At 43.7% G+C, this 22,665-nt stretch overlaps 1 protein-coding gene across 7 annotated transcripts in view; it reads left to right on the top strand.

Moving 5' to 3' along the window:
• Positions 1-22,665, top strand: part of PDE8B (phosphodiesterase 8B) — a 265,665-nt gene that overhangs the window by 21,594 nt on the left and 221,406 nt on the right. For 3 of the 7 annotated variants that reach the window (XM_025437147.3, XM_025437148.3, XM_025437146.3), the window contains exon 1: positions 4,255-4,650. The exons of 3 other annotated variants lie outside the window; for them this stretch is intronic. In XM_025437147.3, coding sequence (XP_025292932.1) covers positions 4,288-4,650 — 363 coding nt within the window. In that variant the 5' untranslated portion in view covers positions 4,255-4,287. Of the gene's footprint in view, positions 1-4,220; positions 4,651-22,665 lie in introns of those variants that run through there. One more of the 7 variants, XM_025437150.3, reaches the window with a different exon arrangement.

Raw genomic sequence — 22,665 nt, 5'->3', positions numbered from 1 at the left:
CTAGTAGGGCCTTTGTTCTAGTGGGAGAAGATAGGCAATCAGCATAATAATAGATGAGCTAATTATATAATAAGCTGGAAGGTGATAAGTGCCATGAAGAAGGAAAAATAGAGCAGGTTGAGGGGAATCAGGAGTGATGGAGAGACAATGGAGGGATGTGGGTTGTGATTTTAAACAGGAGTTATTGCGTAGGCGACATTTGAGCAGAGACTTAAAGGAGGTGAGGGAGTTAGCCATATGATATTTGATGGAACAGAATAACAATCAGAGGAAGAGCTCCTGGCTAAAAATGTTGCTGGAAAAGCTGCAAGGAGGCCAGTGTGGTACAGGTACAGAGAAAGTGAGGGCAAGAGCGAAGAGGGCTGAGAAAGGCCAGGCAGGGGCCACATCAGGTAGGGTTTTGTAGGCTCTTATAAAGACTGTGACTTTTACTCTAGATCCCAAAGGAGTCTGTGGGAAGGGTACACTGGACCCGCTTTCTTTGCTGGCAGATGCTAGACCTGTCCTTGGCCCATGGTTCCAAGTCTCTGAGATGGGACCAGGGAATTGTTATTTCTGACAAATTCTTTAGGGTGATTCTGATTTGTAGGTTTGACACCACTCTTTCAGTTCAAAGATTCCATTATTCTAAATTAAAAATAATTTAATAAAAGGAAGTAAAAATTTCATAGCATCCCCAAACGTTGGTGATTTAGAGAGTTTGGAAGTTATCTAGAAAATTGGGGCCCTGGGGTTAAGTGACTTGCCCGAGATTATACAGTTATAAGAGGCAGCAGTGGGTTTCAGATTTGCTCTCCTCACTCTGAGTTCAATGAACCTTCCACTTTACCAGGCTACGTAATACACTCTCTCATTTCACTTATCAGGTGGTTAGATTTCCAATAAGCTCCACCATTAAGAATGTAGTTTGAATCCAGAAGCTCTGTAAGGTTGATTGGTTGATGAAATGTTTGGTTATCTAAAGATCAACCAGAAAGCTGCTATTGTTTTAACCTTTTTGGTTAAGAATCGTTCAAAATGTATTAATCATATTTTCTGCTCCTTTAGAGGAGTTCTGGAAGAGTCGTGCCATTTTAGAGTGGGAAAAGACCTTAATTGTTCATAATCTTGCAGTGCCTCTGGGTCATAATTCTGAAATAGGGTCTGATTTGACATCAGTATAAAACTTGCAGGCCATTCAGCTGACCCTGGACATATCTGAGGTTTACTTTTTGAAGAAATTTCTGATTTCATTTGCTTTCTTTTGATTCATTTCTTGGACATTGACTGTAATGGAATTTTTTTCCACTTAATTTAATTTTTTTATAATGTTGGTTTCTCTGGCCCTATTATGTAACTTGAACCTAAATTTTTTATCTGCAGTGTCTGAGGTTGTAGACTTTGCTGTAGTCCTGGAATGCACTGAAATTGTGGCATGGGAATCAGTCCAGAAATCACGTCTACAAATAAGAACTCAGGCCTCAGAGATAAGCAAGGGGAAGATTTCAGGTCAACCATTTCTTCTCCACTTGCACACTTCCACATGTTTCAGTGACCAGAACTGTGCCAAGAACAGGGCAGGTCACACAGTCCCACTGAGAACACTAGGTGGAGATTCTAGGGACACATTTTTTCCCCTTTTACTAAGCCAGAATTGGCAGTAGGAGCTGTGTCTGAGGAAGATGTTGGAACTCTTGCTGTTCTGGGACTGGGAGCGAAAATGTATACCTAGTGCAGTCCATTCTTCTGCTCGGAAGAGTTGCATTCAGGGAAAGGTACTGGTCCCAGTACGCAGCGTTTCAGTTAATATGCTACAGCAGCTCTGTACTGTTTGATAGTTACCTTGATGTTATCTATTCTCTTAGGGCTTAGTCGTCGTCGTCTTCTTCTTCTTCTTCTTCTTCTTCTTCTTCTTCTTCTTCTTCTTCTTCTTCTCTTCTTCTCCTCCTCCTCCTCCTCCTCCTCCTCCTTTTTTTAAATGTAGAAAGTTCAATCTAAGTTGGTTTCTGGGTGACTTGTCCCTTTGTGATTCAGCCTCCAATATTCTCTACCAGAGAATTGGTAGGTAGATTGCTTGTAATTTCTGTTTTATCTTCTTGTCTTCAAAAGCCTCAGCCAGTGACTGGCCCTTTTCTCTTCTCTGGGTGGTTTCATCATAGTAACCACATTCCTGAAGGAAACTGAAGTAGACACTGTGGCAAAAGAATGAACATGGCTCTAAGTTTCAAAAAGAGCTGTCATTGGTAGCTTCTTGAAGGATGACTGAAATGGGAATATATTTAAGAGAATCATAGATAAGGAATGATTAACTCCTGGGATGATTAATCGGGGATTGGTAGAGAGAGTAGCAGTTCTGCAATTTAACTCTGATGGTGTTTGCTCAGATTCTGGACAGTCCCTTGGAAGCAGAGCAGATGGCAGTCATGAGACCTGGGCCTTTTTCAAATGATTATCTCTATATTGGTCTTGACCACTTAATAGGCATGGATAAGGTCATGGATCCAGGGAGTCTGGAGGGAACTATGGAGGAAGCCAGGATGCTGGGAGAGAAATCCTTAGCACTCCAGCTGGGGGAGAGCTGGCCGCTGAAAGCCCTCAGATCAGCTCTTGGCCTCCTAAGGGGATGGGCTCAGCTGAAGACAGCCACTGTGCCCCAGGTTGCTGCGGTGGCCTACAAGTCAACTTGTGGGAACATGAAGGCCCATCCTACCACCTCACCTCAGGACAACTTTGAATTATGGGTCCCAAGTGCAGAAATCCCCCCTGCAGGGACAGTTGAGGGTTTCCTTAAGACCATATCCTAGCTTGGTGTGTCAACCTGCTCAACCTCACTCCCCATCCCCCCTCCTTCCCTTACAGTTGTAGATTCCAAGGCTTCCTAATAAACTTTTTTGCTTGCTAAACACCCCTGCAGAATCTGCTTCTTGGGGAACCCAACCTGCACAGAAATTTTATGAGCAATTTGCCTGTCCCTTAGAAATACAGCCTAGACTTTTTCTGCAATAACGGGACACAGCGAGGTGGAAAGTTGGAGTACTAACTGAGCAGCAGAGAAACAAAGATAGAATTGGGTTAGACCAGTGCTCTTTCCTCTCTGTATTTGCGTTTGTGATGCGGGGTGACATGTTGCCTCTCCGTAGAGGTTAGGAGCTGTCATTTGAAGTCTCCAGCCACTCTAAAAGTTGATGCTATGGAGAAAGGAAGCGAAGAAGCAAAGAAATGATTGCAAATTGGATACTTACTCCTTTGTCCTTAGCGTTATGGCTCTGTGTTCGTGCCCTGGCCCTTGTTTGTAAACAACGCTACCCTGAGTCCTTTTAAACCACCCCGTTTCTCCCCCGGCCACTGTGGGGGCAGGCAGGGATCCCTCAAGGAGCCAACCAACGCATGGCATCCCTGAGCCACATTCCATGTTATGGAGAGGCTGCCCGGCAGCCTTCCATCAGCCTCTCCAGGAATACCTCCCGAAGGTGTTCTTCATTTTCTTTGAGTGAAGCTTGCCCCACGTGTGCCTCCCCAGGGGAGGGAGGGAAGGCGGTTTGGGTGGCGGACGGTGCTTGACAGCGGGGACCGGCCGGGGTAGAGGCCCGGGGGAGACGGGTGACGTCCGAGCAGGGGCCGAGGGCTGCGCAGGAGGGAGCCCAGGACCTCCCGGGCGGCTTCCTTCCGTTCCTGGCGCGGGCCTGGGGGCGTTTGTGCCTAAAGGCCTTCCGCGGGGCCTCCCGTCCCCGGGCGCGGGCCTGGGCTTCTGGGGCTCAGCGCACGGTCGGGTCCGCACCCGGGCCCGCGCTCGCCCCCGAGCTCGCGGGGAGGCGCCCAGGCGGGCGGGCGGGCTCGGGCTCGGGCTCGGCTGCGGGCAGGGGCGTCCGGGGTCCCGCTCGGGAGCGTGGGAAAGTGCGCTCGCCGGGGCCCGAGGCACCTCGCAGGCTCCAGGCCGCACAGCCCGCAGGGCCGGCCCGGGGCGCGCGGGCGGGGCGGGGCGGGGGCCCCTGGGGAGCCCGGGGCGCGCCCCGAAAGTGGGGGCAGAGGGGCGGGGGGCGCGGGGCGGGCCGCGGGGCGGGCTCCGGGCGCGGCGGGGCGGGCGGCGGCGCGGGCCGAGCGGGGAGGAGGGGAAGGCGGGGGCGCGGGGAGCGCGTCTGGGGGCCGCGGCGCGGAGGGTGGCGGCCGCCGGTGCGCGCGGGGCGCCGTGTGTGCGCGCTCGCCGCTCGGGGAGAGGATGGCCCGGGAGGGAAAGTTGGGGTGACGCGCGCAGCCCCCGGAGGCGCCCCCCGAGCGGGCGGCTGCGGGCGCGGGGAGCCCGGCCGCGGGATGGGCTGCGCCCCCAGCATCCACGTCTCGCAGAGCGGCGTGATCTACTGCCGGGACGCGGACGAGGCCGGCTCGCCCCGCCGCACCTCCCGCGTGGCGCGCGGCCCGGCGGCCCCCCTGCACGGCCTCCTCGTGCAGACCGACGCCGCCGACGCCGCTCCCCCGGGCCGCGCGCCGGGCGCCCCCCGCACCGCCCGCGTCCGCAGGGCCCGCGCCGAGCCGGGAGGAGGCGGCGGAGGCGGCGGCGGCGGAGGAGGAGGCGCGGCCCCCGCGGCCCCCGCCGCGACCACCTGCCGGGGCCGGCGGCGCCACTGCTGCAGCAGCGCCGAGGCCGAGACGCAGACCAGCTGCGCCAGCGTCCAGGTGAGCGGGGCGGCGCCGCGGGGCCACGGGAGGCGGCGGCGAGGGCCGCGGAGCCGAGCCCCGGAGGCCCCTGGAGGCCCGGGAGCCGTCCGGGGGGCGGGGGGACCTGGCGCGGCCGACGGCTGCAGCCCGAGCGGCGGGCGGGCCCCGGGCGGGTGCGCGCCCCGCGGGGAGCTGGGGGCGGGGGGTGCAGGCGGGCTCTGCCGTCCGTCCCGGCCACGACCCGACCCGGGGCCTGCTGCAAGCTGTGGGGGGGGGGGGGGGGGCAGGGGGGATCAGCTGGGCTCGGGGAGGGGACCCGCCGCTGTCCGAAGACGGAGATTCACAACGTGCCCCCATCCCCCAGGACACTGGAATTCTGAGGAAGTGGGGGGAAAAGTGTTTAAGTGATGAAAGCAGTCACTAGCAAGTTCTTAACGATGGAAGAAAAACGCGTGTTTCCGTAGTGCCCTCCTGCACCCAGAACACTGTCACATTCAAGAGAATCTTCACGGGGTGAATCCGGCTGCTGGCCCCCTTGATTTTCTAGTAGACAGAGGGACAATGGCACATCCCGTTGTGCAGAGGGAGAAATACATCTTCATGACTCCTTTTTTAAAAAAAGATTTTATTTATTTATTCCTGAGACACACACACACACACGCACACACGAGAGAGAGAGAGAGAGAGAGAGAGAGAGAGAGAGAGAGAGAGAGAGGCGGAGACCCAGGCCGAGGGAGAAGCAGGCTCCCCGCGGGGGTCACCATGCGGGACTGGATCCCCTGACCCAGGATCACACCCTGAGGCCAAGGCAGGCGCCCAATGGCTGAGTCACCCAGGCGTCCCCATCTTTACGACTCTTAATGTTATTTAGAATCATCGATTTTACATGGTCCACAGATTACCAGGAACCATTAGTGCTGGTATTTGGCAACAAAGATTATGTATTTATGTTTGAGACTTGTTCAACAGTTGGCCACTGTGAATAGGCCCCTAGCCTTCCCTGGATATAGTCAGCCTTCAGTGGAGAGGTGAAGAGAAGGATGGTATGTGTTGGCTTCAGTCTGGAAGACCCAAGAGCTTCTTCTAGTGAACTAATTATAATAAGATCTGATCTTGTAACATGAAGCTTAACAGAGTTTATTTATAGTTGTAGTGTTTCTCTGGTAATAGTCATCTAATATGATAATATAATTATCATGATAATAAAAAATAACATTTACTGAGCATCTACTATGTACCGGATATAAGCTTTCTTTTCCAGCCTTTGAATCTTAACCATGTGACGATAGACTATCCAAAGACTGGACACCTGGATTCATGATAGAACAACTTACCAGCTGAACATTTGTTATAGGGGCATGTGCCAAACACTGTATTTTTCTTTTGTCAAGCTTCCCCCACTCCCACTGGTTCACAGAAAGAAAAAGAAAGGAAAGAGAAAAAGAAAGAAAGAAAAAAGAAGGGAAGAAGGAAAAAAAGAGAAAGAAGGAGAAAGGCATTAGGAAAAATTTCAGGGGATTAAAATGATATATTTGGTGAAATAATTAAATAGGGATATTATTTTTAAAAATAGCATTTTGCCTTTTTGTTGAAAAGGCAGTTTAAAGATATTGAAGTAGCTCAGAATGCTGAGAACTTGTGAACTCTGATAATTTTTTTTCTGGTTGTACAAGAAAAATTGTATATTTCTGCCTTTTAGAGTAGCAAGGATCCCAATTTAATACCTGGCAACTCTAGATATTCCATGTTTGTCTATTGAAAGAAAGAATAATGAATGAATTCATTCTCTGTGTTTTAATACATCCCTCAAGAGGCTGCTTAGCAAATGGAGGAAAAACTGGAGGGAAAATGAGTCCCAATTATTAGCAGCTAGTATAAACTTGTAGAAATATCATTGCTTCTTGGCTGAAGTGTCAAAGGCTTGACCTGAATAGGAATTTAACTCACACTGCTTTATCAACAGGACTTCCAAATAAGAGCTTAAATCGTTCTAACCTTTTACTAAGAATGTTGGGAATGAAATTGCTGGGTCAGTGATTCAACATTAATTTGCACATGTAGGTCTCAGAAACTATATATTTGAAATTATATTTGAGACCAGAATTATTATCTATATAAATCATGCAGAATTATCATCACAGAATTGCTTTAAAATAGTATCCTTTGAGGGCTTGTGACTATTTTTCAGTCTTCATATGTTCCATACACTTTTGTGGACTAGGTAATTTTATAAAAACTTTGCTTGCATTTCTTTTGAGAATAAGAATTCTTCTGCTTTAGCAGTTTGAGATAGTTGCTAGTCATGCTCGCATCCCCCCACTCCCCTTTTCCAAAATGCTCAGGTGAAAAAATAAAGTCCTTGCCATTTGGTCCTGTTTACAGTGGTGTTGGGTCATGATAGTTTGTTTTTTAATTTCCTCTTTGTACATCAATTATAAACCATATTCCCATTATCTACTTGGTCTCTGGTATTCCCCAGAGTGCAAAAATGTGTGCTTGATCCCTGTCTGTCCTTTTTCTAGCAATCATTCATCTCATTAAGCTTTTAGAATGATGAAGCATTATGATGTCAAACATGATGTCAATAGGAACCTTCCTGAATACCTAATTTATATAAGAAATTACAAACATTAATAATTCATATGCAGTACAACGATATCATATGGGTTTCCATTTCTGGTAAGAAGTTAGATTTGTCTCCCAATTGCTGTAAAAATGCAACTTCCTTGTAATTTGTCTCCTTGTTTTCCTTTTTAAAAATAGTGCTCCAACAGGAGACTCCTGCAGAATACTCACTCTTCATACTGAGCCAGTTTTATTATGATTCTTGTTCAGACATCCTCAAGGGGGATGGTCTCTCTGGGAAGAAGGGGGGGGGGGTTTCTTACAAGTCTTCTTTTCTCATACCAGCTGCTGCAGTGGGGAGGCAGCCCGACCAGGCAGCCAGTTGTAGAGAAGAGTGTTGACAGTACAGCCAACGTGCAGCCGTCTCTGGGTGGGTTAACCGTTTTCCGGACCAGGCACAGGACGTTGTTAGTTTTCAAATGACTCTGGGTGGATGGGCACATCGCCAGCTCCCTCCTTTCCTCCGTTCATTGTGACCGTTTATTCACTCAGCCAGTGTTTGTGCCAGACTGTGGTCGATGCTAGGGAGTCAGTGAATATCCACGAAGTTTGGTAAGCAAAGCCTAATGAGGATGGTGAATCTTCCGTAAGAAGGTGTGCCCGAGTCAGCGATGAATGACTTCTATGTTATCTGGACCATGGCTTCCTGAATCAGTGAGGATAATACCCACTGGACTGTATATAAAAGGAAGATAAATATTTTTCTGGCTTTGTGGTCAATATGATGATTAATAATAATAATTAATAATTTTTATAGTAATTTCCTTGGGGGAGGGGTAGAACTATTGGGGGAAAAAGCCATTCGTGTTTGTTCTCTGAGTCAGTATTCTCTCGTGTACATCAGAATCACCTGAAAGTCTTCTTAAAATGTGGATTGCTTGGCCCCACTCTCAGAATTTCTGGTTTAGTAGGTCTTGAGTGGGGCCTGAGGATTTGGATTTTTAACTAGCTTCTAGGATATGCTGGTGTGGCTCTTAAAAGAATTGAATTGACTGTTGGCCAAATGAATTCGGTTGGGGCTACCTCTAGCAGAGTGGATAGTATCACATGCAGTTGGGCGGACTAGTCATAGCCCTGCCTTCATCATAGTTTACTTCTGTGTGGGCAGCCTGCCATCTCCATTCATGAAGTCAAACTCTGAGCGTCCATGGCTGGCCAGAAAATCTCAAAGTGAGGAGAGTATGGGCCAGGTAGCCAGTCCACTCTGGATCTTTGAGGTTTGACTTCCCTTCAGGATCCACTGGTTCCTTGCTTTTGCCATCGCAGCTGCTCATATGCCTCTCTGCCCTGCTGGGGCTGTGTCCTGCATGGTGGGAAACTGTGAGGCAAGGAGGAGCTTAAAACGGGTTGATGTGACACGATATGGGCTCATATTCAGTTCTTAGCTTTTGGAGTCTTGCTGATCCTTTTCACCATATTTTTCATCTTATAATGGGGCATAAAGTTTAGTAAGCCAGAGTGAGTCTTGCGAGTTGCTTTAGTAAAACTCAAATTTATTTTCTGCCATAGCTCATTTCATCACATTCCCTCTCCCTTCTTCCAACATATTAAGTATAGTCAGTGAGCAAATCTTTCTAACTTCTGCTGCTTTCCTCGGTAGTTAAACTAATTTTTAAGAAATATCAGGTAATTTTCCCTTTTGATTTTGTTAATTAAATCCTCAAGCCAGAAAGTATAACGTAGTATAGATGCTGACTTTCAGAGGTGATACTTCTCTACAGAAACCCCACTGTGACCACCAGGCAGGACTTGGGCTAGAGCAGGATGGGACATGTTGGTGAGAACAGCACAGATCCTATGGTAAGCACCAGGTCGGTGAGGGGTTAAGGCCAAGAATCAGAATAGGAAGGAGGCGGTGAGTCCTATGGAACCAGGCAGGAAGACAGAATCCAGAGTCTGGAGGAGCAGGTGACAGTTCAGGGCCAGGTGGGCACTGGAAGTCGGGGGCTCAGCAAAGGTGACCGCTGTCAAGTTAGGTCGAGACTTCTGACTGGGGGACAGACGGTGTTTACTTTCTTTTCTGTTTGAGCTTCTCTGCTGAGTGTAAAGAGCTCAGTGCCCACAGGAGATGCCAGTGACCAGTCAGAGGGCTGTAATTAAACCCTGCACCTAAGTGAGGCAAGACTAACTAACTCCTTATCCTCGCCACCTGGTCAAATGGTATCTGGGCAGGAAATAGATCACATATGTACAAGGACTTAACTGAACTTAATCTAACGAAGAGATTGTTTTAGATGTGTTGGCCAGATGAAAGGAAAGCAAGAAATGAAAAGGAAGCTCCCTGAGACTAGAAGAGGGTACTGTGACCACCTCGAAGAGATAACAGTAGGGAATGGTTATGGGAGCCGGAGAACCCAAACTACTGGTCAGAGAAGCCCCCAGAATCTGTGGTCTTCAGGAGAACTGCAGCGACTGGGGGCCTGGGCCTGGCATAGAGAGCTAAAGGAGTAAGTACCTCCATGCTATTGTTTTCTTCTCCATTGATCTACAGCCAGTACCATTTTTGCCCAAACATATCTGGAAAACAGAGGGCAAAGGAGCCCGCTGATTGAGGTTTTCCAGAGCAGGACAGTGTCCTGACCATACCCCAGAAGGCTCTCTGTAATAAGTATTAAAAGATGTTGAATATCGTTGGAGGTACCCTGGGAAGCTCAAATTGAGATGGGGAATTTTGATGATTTTCTGAAATAATGGCATTTTTAAATGGCCACTTAATGTATTGTTTATGTTTCCCATTTAATAACGAATAACATTAAAATATGTCCAGTTACCTTGTTTGGAGACCTTTAGGTTCTGCTGAAAACAAATCCTCCTCCTCAGTTCGCTCTCCACCCTGACTTTGCTCAGGTACTTTCTTAGTCAGCTTGGGCTGCTATAACAAAATACCATCAACAGGGTGCCTTAAACAATGGACATTTATTTCACACCGTTCTGGAGGCTGAAGTCCAGATGCAGGTGCTGGCAGATTCCGTGCCTTGTGAGAGCCTTCTTCCTGGATTGTAGATGGCCACCTTCTTGTTTCCTCCTCACAAGGCAGAGAGCAGGCAAGCTCTGGCATTTCTTCCTCTATGGGAAGAAATAAGCCCATCATGAGAACCCCACCCTCATGACCTCATTTAAATCTAATTACCTCCCAAAAGTCCCACCTTCACATAACCATCAGGATTAGGGCTGCAATGGGATTTTGGAGGACACAAACGTTTGGTCTGTGAGATGTGTTTCTACTCTTTCTAAGTTCAATGTTCCTTAAGTTGGAACCCAGCTTAGCCAGTTTATTATTACATTTTTGCTCGGTTTGTGTTTTCCTACTCTCTGCACCTTTTCTCCAAGCCTGGGAAAGTTGATAAGCAAGTTTTACTATGTGTTTATAAGCTGATATGTTCAATAAAGAATATGTGTATTTCACACAAACTTAAAAATGTTTAAATGTGCTCAGGAGTTCATTTTTAGAAATAGGTGTTACCTTTAACAGTGGAAGTCTGGGTAGTTATTATGTTTTGAGATAGAAAATACCCTTAAAAATATTTTTGATTTGTTTTTATTTAAGTTTGATTTGCCAACATATAGTATAACACCCAGTGCTCACCCATCAAGTGCCCTCTTCAGTGCCTGTCTTTTTAACAGGTTACAGTAGAGATTAGTTTAGATTTGGTTCTTGATAATTTTGTCTCCATTTTCCCTTTTCCTGCTGGTGGATAAAAGCCAGCTTTTGTGTAGGATTATGACGCCTTACTCTTTACCATTATCTTATTTCATCTCTTCCTTTCTGACTCCTTAGGGACAGTTTACAGAAAAGTAGTTGAGAAGCTTGTGATTGCTATAATAAAAATAAAAAGATTCTTACTTTTGGATAATCCATCAATGAAGGAATATTTCATGGTTCCCTCTTATTTCCAAGATGATTCAAATTTTCATGTTTGGTTGGTACATTTTGCAACAAAGTGTGTAGAATGGATGTAATAATATCAAGATTTATTCAAGTCCTTGCTATTTGCTACCACTTCATAATCTACATAAAAACACTATGAGCTACAAATTGTCATTACCATTTTACAAATGAGGAAGAGGAGTCTCCAAGAGGTGGGATAAATTGCTCAAGGTGAGGGTTGAAATTTGGATAGGAGGTTGTCTGAATCCAACTCCAAATCCAACTACTAAGCTTTACTGCCTCTCACACAGGTCTCTCGAAGGCCAAGCATGACTGCTGCTGGAACTGTGGAGTTATTTAGAGCAGAGTGGTGATAAACTGGTGGTAGAGGCGAGGGCAGTGGGGAGGAGGGCTCATGGGTGAGGTTTCTCCTCCTCTACACGCATTGTCATCCCTTCTCTTAGCTTGAATTGACATGTTGTTTTGAGATGATTGGAGAATGTAGAATGCATACAATGGAGGAGCTTTGGCAGACAGTTGTCGTTGTCTTTAACTGAACATAGTCCTTGGCAATTTGTTAAGTATTGTACAAATATTAGCTCTTAATAAGCTTGCAGTTGCTATGATGTCTGGTTTTGTAATGAAAATGAGATTTTGTTTATTTAGATTTTTAACATTTTTGAGCACATATTTGTCTTTTATTGGAAAATGTATTCCACTTACAAGTAGATTGATTTGGCCAATGTAGGTGACTAACTGGATTTAAATATAGATGTGATATCTTGAAGCTTTGGAAACTGCTGCCACAGACACCGGTTTGGTCGCATAGGATCTTGCCAGTTGAAGGTGGAAGCTGGAGTTTGGCTTCCATGAGTGTTGCACCTATACAAAACTTCTGCCTCTAAAGATCAGGGCCTTGGTGTTATCTTGATGGTTCTGTGTGAAATTCTTTGGCGTAAATCTATAACCAAAATAATTAGTCTACAACTGGGCTTAAAGCCATTTTGCACAAGCTCTGTTGGTTTTTATATTGCTGCATTTCAGTGCTGTCGGATGTAGTATACTGTTGGAAAGAAACGATATGTTGTGAATGTAAGGCCCCTTTTTCTCTCACAGCGGAAGGTGTAAGGATTAGCTACAGGGATGGAGTTGCTTATGTGAGTCACAAAACTGAGAGAAGACCCTGAGTGTTGGAAATTTCTACAGGAAGACACATGAAAGATTTTTTAGCAACCTATCATGCAGGGTGACATGGATAAAAAGAAAAGTGCTGTTTTCTGACGTCAGATCCACAAATAACATTAAAGCTCTAGACCTGGAAGGTGATGAGTTCAGAGTGGTTGAGGCTTTTGTCCTCTCCAGGGTTCCTGCTGAGTCAAGTAAGAGCAATGGCCAGCTGGAGAGGAAAGGTGGTGGAGGCCAGTAATGACCCAATGGCCCTACCTGCCAGTGGTCTGGGGGCCATTCAAGACTCATCTCACTTTCAGCATATGAAACTGATTGACAATCTTGGCCTAGAAGCTGGTTGTGAGGAAAGCAAAAGCGGCTCTATCAGTTGATGCTTCAGAAGCCTCAGTAGGGTTTTGATCTGAGCCATAGTTGGAACTAAAAGTTTTTCTTTTCCCCACAATTTAATACAGACTTGGGCTACAATATCTCCTTTCCAGTGTTCCCTTGAGAGGGTGATTCCCAAAACAGTCATGGCCAGATAAAGGTAGAGCAGAGCAAAGGATCAGCTGTGTCTGTGGTGGGCAAGCACTGGTTAATATGGCCTTCCGGGAGTCCTCTAACACGCGTGTGCGCTCTGAGAAGTGGTGCTGGGGCGAGGCTCAGGCTCATGGCTTTGCATGAAGCTTCCTGCCGTCTTCCTCTCAAGGCTGAGTCTGCAAAGCCAGTTCCGGGACCCTTTTCATATTGGATCTCCCCCCACCCCACAAGCCCTTCTGTCCCTGTGTTCGACTTCCCTGTCTGCTGAGTCACCAGCATTAGCCTGGGTGAACTCTCCAAAGCCCAGCACCTACCTCTCTCTGCGGTGATCTGGCCCCCTAGGACCTCGAGGCTACAGAGACTTGAGGACACCTGAAGAAGCCTTCATCCCTTTGGGAGGAGCCGGTAAGGGGGAGGGGGTATGGTCCATTCTCCTGACCCACCTCAGGGTATTGGCAGGCTGGCGGGTTGCAGACACATTCTCTTCTCGCCTTTGGGGAGCTTTTCAGGAAGGGGGAGAGAGATGGGGTAAAAGTCCAGGACCTCTTCTATGTGTCAAAAGTAAGAACTTTGAATAATAATAAAAAAAGGACAACCCTTGCTTTTATATGCAGATTATGTGACAAAAATACTTTGTAAGCCATCTAGTTGGTATTGGGAAAGGATTTTCACATAGAAGCAGCGTTATACATGGGATTTAGGTTTCTAGGTTAACCCAAAAAAGTATTCAGACCATTATGTAGCTGGAATATATTTACAATGTTGTGAAAGAAACGTAAAATTGAATTAGAACTAGAGTTTCTTTTGTACACGTGTCCTTTGGGAGAAGCAGGTTTAATTAGAGGGTGATGAAGCAGTTGAGGGAGAACCTGTGATGTTCACCTCATTCGCCTCGGGGAGTGGTTCTCGAGAGTGGTGTGGTTCTGGTGCCTGGGGGTTGGTGTTCAGAGGAGGTGAGGGAGGGAGCTGGGGGCAGCGACCAGGACCTCCGCAGAGCTATACTGTGACACTGTCCTCTTTTCATCGTGCTAATTCACTTCCAGAGGCACTAAAGGGGTATAGCTTGTTTCTTTAAGGTGCTTATTTTCTGTTTTATCTACAAATATATGTGTATATATCTTTTAAGTCTTAAGAATTCTTAAAACAAACAAACAAACAAACAAACAAACAAACAAACAAACTCAAAACCATTATACACCAGAAAACTGAATGACTACTCTTTTAGGTCAGGCTGCAATGACAAAACAAACAACAACAACAAAATGCCATAGACTGGATGGTTATGGACAAGAGAAGCTTACTTCTCACGGTCCTGGAGGCTGTGAAGTCCAAGGTCAAGGTGCCAGCGGATGCGGTGTCTGGTGAGCAGCTGCTTCCTGGTTCATCAGCGGGCATTCTCTTACTATGTCCTCGACCGGCAGGGTGGGGAGGGGACGCCCTGGGATCCCTTTTGTAAAGGCAGTAACCGGGTTCCTGAGGGCTCCACCCTCAAGACTTGTGCACTACCTCCTAATACCATCATGCTGGGTTGGGATTTCGGCATATAAATCTGGCAGAGTGTAAACTTTAAGTCTATAGCAACTACTTAATATCAATTGATTTTTCTCATTGCTTTAGTAGTTTTTACAGTTGGTGGGTATCCAAAAAAAATTCACTCATTACGATTGATAGATGTATCTCTTACGTCTCTCTTAATCTATAGGTTCCCCATCCCTCTATCTGTATACTTGCACTTCATTTATTGAGGATGCTGGGTTGTCTGTCCTGTGGATTTTCCCCCATCTGCATTTGACTCTTTGCATTCCTAGAGTGCATCTAATGTGTTTTTGTGCCTTCTGTGTTTGCTAGAAACTTGCAATTAGATTTACAAGTTTGATCAAATTATGCTCAATTTTGGGGGGTGGAGGTGGGTCAAGAGTACTTTTTCAGTGATGCTATGTTTTCACAGCAGGAAACACACGGTTGTGTATTTTTGTTGTTGTTGTGATGCTGACCGGTAATAATGATCATTGCTTACATTCATTTGTCATTGGGGGAGTGTAAACTGGTGATCTTCTGGTTGTATCATTTCTTCTGATTAGCTGCAGTATCTCTAAGAAGGAAAACTCACCAACTAGTTGGCTTCCCTGGGATACAGTTTATGTAGGGAAGGCAGGTTGAATCCATCAGTCTTTCCTCTTGTTTCCAGTTTTCAAAATAACGAGTTGATCTTCTTTTCTAGCATTCTCCTAAGGTGACAAGGATTTTTGTTTTGTTTTGTTTTACTTGTTTCTTTGCTTGCTTAGAATCATTTTGAATCACTATGGATCGCACATTTATTTGATGTGTGTTAACTCATTGCCATGATTATACTTTAGGTGTTCAAATTGCCAGTTTTTGACCAGAGGGAGCAAATTCAAATTAGGAAGGCACTTTCCTTGAAGAAATAGTTTCAGCTATGTTGATTGAGTTATGTCCTTACTCTGAAAGCGTTCTTTGTAGATGAGGGCTTGCTGAATACCTGTAGGTGAAGGTGCACCTTAGTGCCTGCGTTGCTGGTGCTAGTCTCCTACCAAGCCTCTAATACCCTGCAGCTTTTGAGAGGATCCAGTGTATAAGGCCTCACTGCAGCTCCTTTCATGTAATTTTTGTGGCTGCAAAAAATACAACCTGGTATTATGGGAAGATATTCACTGGCCCAGGCTTGAGTTCTAGCTCTGCCCTATACAGGCTCTGTGACCTTGGAGAAGCTGTGTAACTTCTCCTAAGATGGGAATAATGCCTTGTCAAAAAGATCCATGCAAGTATCACAGATGTACAGTCCCCGTAAACCTTCTCAGTTCCTGTCAACGTGTGTACGTGTATGTGTAACTAGGTCTTTGAAGTCTGGAATGTATTTTACACTTACAGGACATCCCAGTATGGACTAGCACGTTTCAAGTGCTTAATGGCTGCATAGTAGCTACTGCTTGGAGGAACAGAGAATTATAATGGACGAAGAGAGGAAGAAAGTAAAACTTCACATAAGAGTTCTGAACTGAGCAATTACGATTTGATGTTGTAACTTGACAGGGAGTATAGCACAGAAGTTGGTTATTTGTCTCTTGGTTCTCAGCTCCATATTTTCCATATTCTCCTGTGGAATATGTGGGGCTAGAAATCTACAAACTGCATCTTCCAGATTCTCTTGCCAACTGGTCTCCTCTTAGATTGTGCAAGGAGGTACTGGTAGGAAATTGGGAGTCAAGGAATGGAAGATATATTAGCAGTGGCTCCTGTGAAGGAGCAGTGGTAGGACTTTAACAGTGATGGTGCCAGCATCTCTGATGAGGAGGAGGGAAGGCTTGTGGGTACCAGGCCAGGGTTTCTGACCTCTGGAGGTTATCCTTTCATATTGTTTCTCCAGCTCACTGCCATCTTCTTTTGGCTCTTTCATGCCTTCCAACACCTAGTAAATAGTTCTCTACAATGATTCCTCTCTGCTTAATATATATACAGTAGTTTCCGTTTTTCCCACTGGATACTTGGTATCTGAGGACAGAGAGAACTAGGTTATAATCTCATGTGTGCCACTTACTTTGCTCTGTGACTTAACTTTTCTCATTTTCAATTTCTTCCCTTGTTTAAGGAGGATAATAAAAGCAACCACCTCATAGAATTGTTGATATAATTTACGTAACATCACTGCTGGCTTTGAACATCACTCTCAGTTAAGTGTTGTCTACGGTTGATAACAATATACAAACCAACATTTGAAGGCTTGTCATTTAACAGTTTTGATTATGGTAAAGTTCAAATACATACAAAAATAGAATAATATAATGGAACTGCATGTACATATTACCCAGTTTCAACAGTTATAAAATTAAGCCTTTTCTTTTATCTACACCACCCACTCTCCCCCCTACTCTGGGATTATTTTAAAACAAATCTAAAATACCATATCATTTTAGCTGCAAGTATTTCAGCATGTAACCGTAAGAGATTAGGACTGTTTAAAAAATAACCACAGTGCTGTTAGCATACCTAAAAATTAAAATAATTCCTTAATATCATCAGATACCAAGACAATGTTCAAATTTTCCTAATTGTCTCATAAATATCTTTTTAAAAAATTGTTGTTTGAATCATCTTTGGAATAAGATCCACTCATTGGTTGATGTGTTTCCTAAGTATCGTTTAATCTGTAGGTCCTCCTTTCTCTCTTTTTAACCTTACAATTTGTGTGTTAAAAATACTGGGTTATTTGTCCAGCAGACTTTCCCACAGTCCGGATTTTGCTGATTACATTCCTGCAGTTATCATATACCATGTTCTTCTGGTCTTCTTGTTCCCTTTGTATTGGTACTTCCATCTTGAGATATTTTAGTAGGATTCAGGCTTATTTACCTATTTATTTCGGCAAGACTACCTGATAGGTAGTGTTCTATATACCTCCATCAGGAGGCACATAATGTCGGGTTCTCTCTGTTTTTGCTATGTTTGATGATTGTTGCCTGGAACTGTTAAATCATTAGGGATTACAAAAATCTACCATTCATATTTTCCCCCTACACTACTTCTGGAATGCTTCTATAAAGAGAAACTCCCTTTTTATCAACTATTTGATTATCCTGAAGTACAGTTCATATGAGAAAGATAGGATAAGTATTTGATTATTTTATTATTTGGCAGTTTTTAAAATAGTGATTTGATTTTTACCATCCTCCAGTGATGTTTTTGGTATTGTTATAAACTGATGAGTTTATTTTTTTATTTATTTTTTATTTTTTTTTTAAACTGATGAGTTTATAAATAAATATTAGATGTGTCCCAGCCAGGGGCCATTATTATTCTTACTGATGCTCAATTGTCCTGTCTTTGGTACTGGGAGTAGCCACGTTGGCTCCTAGTTATCTTTGATAACTAGGTTTATTTGCTTGATGGTATGACAAGATGTTCCAGTTTCATTGTGTTCTTTCCCTGATCTGGAATCAGTAATTTCTCTCAGGAACCTCATTCTTTTTATTGAAAGATGGGATTTAGAGACATGATCTAGGCAGTGGTATGGTCATTGCTAATGGGCTGGTTATTATTTCTTGGCTTCTTAAGTGGACATTGCCAGGAAATAAATATTTTTTAGAGATAAGATGTACCACAAGTTTATACTTCTAATTCCAATTCAAATTTAGGACCACAAGGCTTTACTTCAACCTCATTAGTCTTACATTTCTATTTCCTCTTCCCATGACATAAATACTGATTCTTGACAACACTGGGATAATTTCTCATTTGTTCTGTCCTTAATATACCCACAACAGTCTCAGAATCATCACTGAAAACAGCTTAGTATTTTTTTCCTAGTTATTTTTGACGCTAGAGTATATTCTACTAGGGACGAATCAGGAGAATTAATTGTGTTTTTAAGTTGTTTGAATCAGTTCCTTTTTATGTAGCAATCCTAACAGTGGAATGGTTAGTGATGAACTCACAGTTATGAACAGTTATGTTCATTTATTTCATTTTACTTTTGATTTATTTTAAATTTTTTAAAAATTTAATTTGGTTATAATAATGTAAATTATTTACATGGTACAAAGTAAAATCTTTACCATATGGTATATTCAGAGACATTTAGATTTAATCCCTGTTACTTATATTCCATGCCCTCCGTCCAATAGGTACATATATTTAAAATTTTTATAGCTTTCATACTATCGTTTTAATTACACACAAAGATATGTTTATGTCCTTCATTTTTTAGATAAATGGTAACATGCTAACTCATTTTTCTACATTTTGCTTTTTTCACTTAATATATCCTGGAGATAACTCCATCATAATTAGTAGATATTCCTCATTCCTTTTTTAGCTGCATAATGCTCCATTATAATCTGTACTATAGCTTATTTAATCAGCCCTCTATTGATAGTTTTTGGATTATTTCCATTATTTTTTGCTATTATAAGTGTTGCTGCAGAGAATGGCCCTATCCCGATAGCTTTTTTTTTTTTTCATATTACAAAGTCTAAATTTTTTTTTACTACCAGTAGTGAAATGTTTTTTTCCAGAAAGGCCATATTTGCTAATCTGGGGCATTAACTTCTAGCCTGTCACATAGAGAACTGTCACCGGGCCCTTTAGTTCTTTAGGAATTGTAAATTAGTAATATAGGTTTTGCTCAAGCTCCAGCTTAGTCTCTCCAGCAGAAGCTTGTCCTGTGTGTAAAACCTGCTCTTTTCTGCTTTTAAATCAGCAACAGTTTCATTTCCTTGGAGATGAGGGATTTCACAGACAAGCTTCCTAGAGAAGGCTGGTCCCCGCAGTGGTAAACATCTGTGGAATACTGTAATTCTTCCTTTTCGTGGCAGCAAAATGGTTTGCCTTTTCATCTTAGTTGAGAGTTTCGTGTGTTGACACAGTCATCAACCCTGTCAGCATCCAAGGAAAGCTGCAGGAGGCTCGGCATCAATGAGAGAATTTCCTTGAGCCTTCTTCATCAGGATTTAGAACATAAGTAATTCCTTATCTTAATTTTAATCATTAAGACCTAAAATCAAATTGTTGTTTTTTTATTTTTAGAAATTTAATGCATGGATATATATTCTTTTATATGTTTTTTCTTTTTTCTTTTTCTTTTTAAAGATTTTATTTATTTATTCATAGAGACACAGAGAGAGAGAGAGAGGCAAAGGCACAGGCAGAGGGAGAAGCAGGCTCCATGCAGGGAGCCCAACGTGGGACTCGATCCAGGGTCCCCAGGATCAAACCCCGGGCTTCATGCAGCGCTAAACTGCTGCACCACCGGGGCTGCCCATTCTTTTATATGTTTTAAGAAGATGATTCTAGAGGCGCTTGGGTGGCTTAGTCAGTTGAGCGACAGACTTTGGGTTTTGGCTGGGGTCATGATCTCGGGGTTGCAGGACGCGATGCTCAGTGGGGAGTCTGCTCCTCTTCTCCCTCTGCCCCTCCTGCCCTCATTCTCTCTTTCTTTCTCTCTCTAAAATAAATAAATCAATCTTTAAGAAAATAAATGATTCTATTTTTGTGGTGGAATCACACGTCTGATCTGTGGATGCTTTTTCGAAACGTGTTTAATATCATTTATAAATGGGTCTTGTTTTTTCCCTTATATAGATACATCAACTTTATCAACTAGCAATGCTCAATGTAGTTTCTTGGCTTACAAGTTGTATATAAGTGAATGAGGAAGTGCCATGAAGTTGGGGTTTGACAGTGGGGAGAAACTGACAAGCAGAGAAAGTGCAAATATGAAAGAATGAGAGAGAAATTGGGTTGGGGGGGGCGGAAATGCAGATTAGAAACAGAGATGGAAAAAAAATGATATAAAGAGTGGATATACACCTGTGCATGTCCAAAAGAGACACTCTTAAAGGTGGAGTACCTTCACTGTGTGTCATTAAAAGAAGGAAGCCAATTGCTTATCTGTCTGTTAAGGAGAATCAAGGTTGGGTCACAGTTCCCTGTGTTAGCCATCAGGTGGTGCTGTCAAACTAAAGCAGCTTGTTTGTCAAAGGGAGAGTTTGGGTAGACTGGTTCAGTTCAACAATTTAACAAATATTTATTGAGGGTCTAACTGCATATCAAACACCTGTGTTAAACTTAGGAGTACAAAGGTGAATAAGATGACTCCTTCTGTATGGAAGTTTCTATTCTAGTTAGGATGGAGAGAGATACAAATAAGTATTTGTCTATTGCTATGCAACATAATACCACAGATTTAGTGGCTTAAGATACCTACATTTATCATTTGTATTTCTGTGGGCCAGGAATCCATGTATAGCCTATCTGGGACCTCTATGTCAGAATGTCTTACAAGGTTGCGGTGTGTTGGCTAGGGCTTGATCTCATCTGCAGACTTGACTGGAGAAGAATCCTCTTAGTCTAAGCTTAGTGACATGGCTGTTGGCAGGATTCAATTCCTTGCTGGCTTTTAGAGCGAGGGCTTCAGTGCTTGGCTGGCTGTTGGCCAGTGGCTACCATCAGTTCCTTGCCTCATGGACCTCCTAGACATGGCCTTCATCAAAGCCAGCAAGAGAGACAGTCTGCTAGTAAGTTGGTAGTCACAATCTTTTATAGCCTAGTTGTAGATGTGACATCCAGTCATTTTTGCTGTATTCTATTGATTAGAAACAAGTTATTAGGCTAGTCCATCCTCAGGAGGAAGGGATTGTACAAAGGTGTGAATACTAGAAGGTGGAAATCATTGGGGGCAATATTAGAATCTGCTTGCTATGCAGGTTTTACTGTAGCTCTGTAGTGTCTGAAAGAGGTAGGGTTCCCCAGGAACATGAAGGAAAAGTATCTAGCTCAGCCTGGTATGGAAGTGGCTTCTCAAGTAATGCATTGTCTAAGTGTAAACTTCTTGAAGAACATATAAAGATTAATTTGGTGTGTATTAACTTGGTAGTGGAGAAAGGAGGCAGGGGAGGAGGATGTTTAAGTGGTGGCAACAATGTGAGCAGACATTGAGGAGGTGAAATAGAATGGGATGTCTGAGGACAACCATCCAATAGTTCAAATAGTGTGAACTGTGTGTGGAAGACACGTGAAAGAGTCAGAAATACAAGGCAAAGGTCAGACTTGGGGGTATTTCCTTTACTAGACTAAAAAAAGAATGAGGACTTTATCAAGGGGATCATGGGGAGGATTTTAAGCAGGGGAGTGATGTCAACACTTGATTGAAGAAGATTGATTTCAATAGTTTCTGCAGTAATTCATGGTGTGAGATGAAGAGAGCCTGGATTAAACTAGTGGCAATAGAGAAGAAGCAATAGATTTTTATGTTTTTAAATCAAGAACTTATTTGATGTCAGGACGAGGCAGATGTGGGAAATGGAACAATCTGGAATGAGGCCCAGGTTTTGGCTTAGTTTGGCAGAACATCCTCGTTCAGGATCAGGGGAAAGAGAGGGGGGAGAGGGAGAAGAGTGGAAGGAGGAGGTCTGTAAGTGTGTATAGAGGTTTGTAAATTTATTGACTGACTACAGGAGAGCTTAACTCTAAAATGTTCTTTACAATGTTTATGTTCATAATTTAATCAGTGTCACTATGTAAATTTACTTTCTAGGCAAACCATATGCCTCAGTGATAGGAGATAGAATCAAATACAGAATTCATTTTCCCTACAAACAGCTTGATAAAAGAAAACTTGGTGTTAGAATTTCAGTAAGCTAAGACCACAAGTGGGGAGCCACTGGCCAGTCCTGCCTAGTGGTTGGAATCTTGTAATCTGTTCCCCGAAAACAAGTCCTACTACAGAACACGAGGTATGAAGTGTCATGTCACCGACTTTCTTTGAGATATAAATCACCTAACATAAAATTCACCATTGTACACTTTATAAGTGTACAATTCAATGGCTTTTAGTATATTCATTGTGTTGTGCAACCATCATCATGGTTTAATTCTAGAATATTTCCATCACAGCCAAAAGGAGCTCCGTACCTATTAGCAGTCAGTCCCAATTTCCCAGCGCTTGGCAACCACTAATGTACTTTGTCAGTCCACAGATTTGCTTATTTTGGAAATTTCCAATAAATGGACCCATACAATATGTGGCCCTTTGTGACTGGCTTCTTTGACTTAGCATAATGTTTTCCTGGTTCATCCATGTTGCAGCAGGTATCAATATTTTATCCCTCTTTATTGCCAAATAATACTTATTTGTATGGCTCTACCACATTTTATTTATCCATTTTTCTGGACATTGTGTTGTTTAATTGATGGCTGTTATGAAAAATGGTGCTATGAGCATTCTTGTGCAAATTTCTGTGTGGACATCTGCTTTCATTTCTCATGGACATATACTAAGAGTAGAATTGCTTGGTCATATGGTAACTCTATGTTTAACT

The sequence above is a fragment of the Canis lupus genome, chromosome 3 (assembly GCF_003254725.2).
Source record: "Canis lupus dingo isolate Sandy chromosome 3, ASM325472v2, whole genome shotgun sequence".
NCBI lineage: Eukaryota > Metazoa > Chordata > Mammalia > Carnivora > Canidae > Canis > Canis lupus.
The sequence above is the reverse complement of the archived record's forward strand: the minus strand, read 5'-3'. Positions and strand labels throughout refer to the sequence as shown.